Source organism: Sminthopsis crassicaudata, chromosome 1 (assembly GCF_048593235.1).
Source record: "Sminthopsis crassicaudata isolate SCR6 chromosome 1, ASM4859323v1, whole genome shotgun sequence".
Taxonomy (NCBI): Eukaryota; Metazoa; Chordata; class Mammalia; order Dasyuromorphia; family Dasyuridae; genus Sminthopsis; species Sminthopsis crassicaudata.
This window is the reverse complement of record NC_133617.1, coordinates 590,671,724-590,677,723: the sequence shown is the minus strand read 5'-3', so window position 1 is coordinate 590,677,723 and position 6,000 is coordinate 590,671,724. Positions and strand designations below refer to the sequence as shown.

Here is a 6,000-nt window from a genome sequence, read left to right as displayed (position 1 = left end):
AAAATGTCACAGGATAAAAGAAGGCATAATTGGGCTGTGATCTGTACCAATGGCCTGAATCAAGGATGAGATCACAGAAATGCTGATGTCTAGTGGCTTACTGTACAAGCCACATAAATCTGCAGTCAACATGGGATTAAAACCCAGCCTAGTCTACTGTTTTATCCAGAGGCCTCTTTAGTTTTCTCATAACACCTTTACTCTTCTGATTACAACGTCCCGCATGGAGTGGAACACTTGTAATATTTCCAGTAAAGGTGATGGTTAAATTTTGTATTTGACAGAGGCTTAAAAACAGAAAGTTAATGTGACAAATTACACGTAAGGAAGCAAATGATTGTATAAGCAAGCAATATTAGTCACAGTCGGATATCATTTGTGATCCATCATAAAATTTCTGAGATCAAAAAACCAATGTTTATTAGAACATAATTAAATACACTTAGAAAACCCTCAAGTCCAAGCCACTTATTTATTTGAACCTAATGTCCATACTGACCCATGTTAAGGGTTTTTGTTTTGTTTTTTGTTTTGCCTGTGATGAGGTTTCCAGTGGTCAAAATTGTGCTAGTTAAATGATAACATTACATAGCTGACTTATGTATCACCACAAAAGATTTCTAAGCATATTTCATTATGCACATTCATATATATGCATATAGATGCATATTTGTACAAAACACAGCTGGCCATGCAAATCCTACCAGTACCACACTGTGGGCAAGACTCCCTAAGGGCTGTTTCATAGAAAATCTGGGCATCCCACCTCCAATTTCATTTTTGGCATCTACCTCTTTCCTCTCAATCGCCATTCCTCTCCCCTTCCCTACCCAGCTCTTTAACATTGTTCCCCCCCCCCCAATTTACTCCAAGTTTTCCTTTTCATCAGTTCCTAGTTTATTTTTCACCCATTACCATGAATAATACTAAATTAGCTGACACTAGTAACTATGGTCTGGATCCTCTGACATGAACAAGCAATGCCAGAAGGGAACTCGCTGAGAGTGAGGGTGAGCTGTGTTAGCCCTGGCTCCATGCTGCTCAGGTGCAAATATGGTGCTTCTGGGACACAGAGCAAAAGACGTCTGACCAGAAGGTCAAAGGAATAAGGTGGCATTTAAAAACCTTGCCTCACCCTTGTTCCCCACAAAGGGATTCTAAGTCAAAGCCCTCCCCAATAATCAGCCTAGTGTTCAGTTAATATTTGCTTCTGTGAAGAGGCCCTGACACAATACTAATACAGAGGATAGAGACTGAAAATAGAATCTTGTCAACTGTTATGTTGGTATCCTAGTTAACAAGGCTATTAAATATTCAATTACAAAGGAATCACTCTACATACAATGATATGTTCAAGTCTGTGACTGGTAATCTATTTTCTAAACAGATTTATTCTTAAAGAAACACACCCAGGGTTTTCTCTTCATCTCATTTCCAAGCAGCAGAGTTAAAATGGTGCCCTTTCTTTCTTTTTCTTTCTTTCCTTCTCTCTCTTTCTTTCCTTCTCTCTCTTTCCTTTCTCTCTCCTTTTTCTTTCCTTTCTTTCTTTCTCATTCTCTCTCTCTCTCTCTCTCTCTCTCTCTCTCTCTCTCTCTCTCTCTCTCTCTCTCTCTCTCTCTCTCTCTCTCTTCCTTCTTTCCTTCCTTTCTTTCCCCCTCCCACCCCCCAACTAACTACAGTAAACATGTCAGGCCTATAAAACTATTCACATTGTAGTTCTACAAATCTCCCAACAAGTCAGGAGTGCTCTTCAGTGCTGCTGCTGAAGGATCTACTCCGGACGTGATTTCTCAACTGCTCAATAAGCTCAGGATTCTGCTGCTGTATCTGCTGAGCGAACTGCTGTCCCCTGAAGCAAACAGAAAGAGGGAAATGAGAGCAGGGAAAATAATCATAAGATGCAGGTAAAAGGAAACGGAGATGAAATAAGAAACAACAGTTATGAAGAACGTATCTGGCCATGTAAATGCTACCAGTACCACACTGCAGGTACTAGGCTGGCCTCCCTGAGGCTCCCAGTCCTGGGACATTCCAGCACCCCATTGCATGTATCTTCCCAGGCCTGGTACTCTCCTTATCTCCTCCTCCTGGCTTCCCTGACTTCCTTCAAGTCTCAACTAACATCCTCTCTTCTACAAAAAAGCTTTTCTCCATCTTGGTTAACGTTAATTACTTCCTTCTGAGACTACCCTCAATTTTACCTTATTTGTACATAGTTGTCTGCCTTCTGTCTCCCCTGTTATATTGTGAGATCCTTGGGAGCTGGGAATTTTCTTTTTTTTTTCTCCTTTTATTCCCAGAACATAGTACACTCCCTGATCCAAAGTAACTGTTTAATAAATATTTGGTGACTTGATTGAAACTGCCCAAAATGTAAGCCTTTGAAAGGAAAATTCATCTTCCTAAATAAAAAGCAAGTTGTTGTTCAGTTGTGTTCAACTTTTTATGATCCCATTTAGGGTTTTCTTGACAAAAAGATACTAGAGTGGTTTGCCATTTTTCTTCTCCATTAGATTAAGGCACAGGTTAAGTGACTTGCTGAGGGTCACACAACTAGTATGAGTCTGAGGCCACATCTGAGCTCAGGTCTTCCTGACTCTGTGTCCAGTGCTCTATTCACTGAACCACCTGACTGCCTTTGATTAGCCCTCTTCAATTCCAATCTTCTGACAGAGAGTTCAAAACCAATAGATAACACAGAGTGAAGGTCTGAAATCCCTGAGCAAAATCAAGGTCCCCGAGGAAAGTATTCAGAACTGAGCAAATAGAAAAAAATTAGAACTGACAAAAAACTGCAATTTACTGGTACACCTCAGGAGTGAACTAAAGCTGAAATAATAGCTGGGGAAGTCCCCATTTAACCACTTCTTTTGCTCAGAGCATATTTTCCAACAGAACTAGTGTCACTTAAATTCTCATACTAGTAATAGTATTGGGAGAGCTGGAAAAGTCATGTAATATGCAGCTTCCTTTCATTAAGTGTAGACATTTATAGAATTTAAGATTTAGGTTAGTGCATCTCTGTAATAGGTAAGTTTTGCATAATTTATAAATAATATACTAATTCTATGGATGATAGATAAGTAAAATTTATATTGTTATATTATTTAAAATTGTTAATTGCAATATAATATTTAAAATCTCAAGCTCTATTACATGCTTTGAGATTTTAGTAGCTACACATGAGCAATAGGAAGAAATAGTGAAACAGAGACATGACAGTGAGGCAGGACTTTTTTTAAGGCCTTCACTGGTTTCATCCCAAAAGAGGAGCTCCCACCTGGCTAATCAGAGACCTAGCAATTAAATTCTCTCATTCATAGGAAAAAAAAACAGCAAACTGAAGAAGAGACTATAGGGATCCACTGATACTGTAAAAGTTGGCAATTCTGAGATAAAAATCTACTCAGTATTTTTGTTAAACGGAATAAAAAAGTTGAATAAAGCCTAACAAAACTATGAAAGTTCAATATGTACTCTATAGGTCAAAACATGTAGAATCTAATCCATAAAGTACTCTCATACTCTTCTATTATATATTCTATTTCTTGAATAAAATATACTATTTTCTAGTGATCTTTTCACTCTAGCTGGTGAGCTTAGCTTATGTGAGAAGGGGAGGAAAGAGGAGGGAAGGAAGAAAGGAAAGAAGGAAGTAAAGAAAGAAAGAGAGAGGGGGGAGGGAGGGAAAGACAGAGGGAGAGAAGGAGAAAGGGAGGGAAGAAGGGAGGGAGAAGGAGGAAGGAAAGGAAGGGAGAGAGGGAGGGAGGAAGGGAGAAAAGCTGGTTGTACAGTTAATAAGACTCCATGGCTGAATTTGATTCAGATCTTTCAGACTCCAGGCTTAGTGCTCTAACTATTGAATCATCTACATGGGTAGTAGAGGTAGCAGAAGTAAAGATAAAATAATAGGTGACATTTATATTATGCCATACATACAAAGATCATGACAACAACTTTCTGAGGCAGGAAGTTCAAGTTATTATTGTTTCCAGTTGACAAATGGGGAAACTGATATTGAATGAGGTAAACAGACTTGCCCAAAGTCACACAGCTAGCAAGTAGCAGAGCTGAACTCTAAATTCTACAGTTTCAAATTTGTTCCTATTTCAACTACAGCTAGGTCCTAATGAGTACCAATAATGAAAGGAGTCCTCTGAAGTGGTCATGCTATTTGAATATACACTTCATTTTCTTTGGGCTAGAACCAATTATCATATCTTATAAAATTGCAATTTTAAGTAATATGAATTTGAATACATAAATCATTTTGTGAGTTTCATTATACACACTAACTAGGACTTTGCTATATAGACAATTACTACTGAAAATTATTTGGGAACTTTAGAGGAAAGTTAGGCTCAAGTTTTTTTACAAAATACTGAAAAAGGATTTCTTTAAATGTGACACTTACGCTTGGATGAGGCTGGACAGATCAGTTAGGCCTCCAACCCCAGCAGCAGGACCCCCAATGGCATTTGTCATCATTCCAGACATGCTAGAATATGCAAAAGTTATAGGGATGGTTATGCCTTCTTAAAAAATTAGTTAAAAAGGTTTGATGCTTAGAGACAGTAGGATCAGGTCCATTATAGGACTGGAGGTGAATAATTTTGATTGAGAGCTCCCCAAAAAAAGTTGAGTTCAGAGTAATCTCTAGCATCTCCTTTAAGTTCTTAGTCTTTGAAATGTGTAGCTAACCCCCAAGTATGAAGATGATATAGAACATGTTTTGTTTCTCTCTGTGTGTCTCTCTCTCATAATGAACATTTAAATAACTTACAGTTGTTGAACTTGTGGATTCTGCATTAAACTTGCCGCCTGGAATAGACAGGAAATCATTTCCATTAAAGTGGTTAGTATTTACAAGCACATTTTTAAAAGTAGGGTAGGGGTAGGAAGCATAAAGCATGCATCTATATCTTGTGGAATTTGATTATAATGTGCAAGATAAGTGAGTGTGGAAAGAAAGATAAGATACTGAGAAAATGGCACTGAGGAATTATGTTCCAAGGGCAGAGAGATTTCAGATAACACTATTACGCTTCAATGATGGCAGTTACTTCATTGACTAAGCACTTGAAGGAATGAGAACAAATTGAAGATATGACCCAAAAATCCCTTTGCAGTAAAAAGTGGCCCATTTGCCAATAAGAAAGGAGAGGGGCTCAGCAGGACCTAAAGGTTTTATTCCTTTAAGCAACTAGACCTGAATGCTTATTCAAAAAAACCATCCCATGTTCTGTTTTAGATGAATGCCTGTTTTCTACTTGGTACATTGGCAAAGGTTTCAAAAATATTTATTATTTATAGCTGTCAATCTGTAGAACATAGTTTCTTCTTTATTTCCAGGCACTAAATGAGAAGTGCTGAGAAAAAAAATCTCATTTGCTTTATTACGAGAAAGATAATTCCCTATCAAGTGTTATCCCTGATCAAGGATCTTAAATTTGTGATTTGTGCTCTGGAGTCCCTGGATGAATTTGATTGTGAGTCACATTGCATCAAAAGGTTCATCTTTTGAATGACAAGCTGTATGAGTCCCAACATCAATTGAAGTAGCCCTATTTTGAAAGATTTGCAATTTTACAATTAAAAAAAAAAAAACCTTTTTTTAATATTATGAGTAAAATTGTAAATTTTGATCTTTTCCCCAACATTAACCTCCTGAGGGTATGGTCCTAATTGAGGCTTCAGCAATTAACCCTAAAAATGAGCAACATAATCCAAAGCCCAATATGAGCTCCATTTATGTACAGAAATGTCAGGACCAATCAGCAAAGTGTAAACCTTCCCACTCCTTATTGTTGGCAGGGTACTTTCACTCATTATATCATACTTTATGTGAAGCACTCGTAGTTACAGAAGAAATCAATCAAGTTTACTCACCATGCTAATGAAGGCTGGATTGTTGATCAAACTAGCCATGTCAAAGCTCAGTCCTGTACCCGTCTGTAATGAAAGTAGGCCCCAAAATCACTCTACCCTATTATAGTTTCA

The 6,000-nt window shown here is 37.8% G+C and overlaps 1 protein-coding gene across 4 annotated transcripts in view; it reads right to left on the bottom strand.

The window, feature by feature from the left end:
* Positions 1 to 394: 394 nt before the first annotated feature.
* Positions 395 to 6,000, bottom strand: part of SGTB (small glutamine rich tetratricopeptide repeat co-chaperone beta) — a 73,656-nt gene continuing 68,050 nt past the window's right edge. For 3 of the 4 annotated variants that reach the window (XM_074282401.1, XM_074282400.1, XM_074282399.1), the window contains 4 exons: positions 5,890 to 5,952; positions 4,784 to 4,821; positions 4,415 to 4,498; positions 1,553 to 1,849 (listed from right to left, as the gene is read on the bottom strand). In XM_074282401.1, coding sequence (XP_074138502.1) covers positions 1,738 to 1,849; positions 4,415 to 4,498; positions 4,784 to 4,821; positions 5,890 to 5,952 — 297 coding nt within the window. In that variant the 3' untranslated portion in view covers positions 1,553 to 1,737. Of the gene's footprint in view, positions 1,850 to 4,414; positions 4,499 to 4,783; positions 4,822 to 5,889; positions 5,953 to 6,000 lie in introns of all 4 variants that reach the window. The other variant, XM_074282398.1, reaches the window with a different exon arrangement.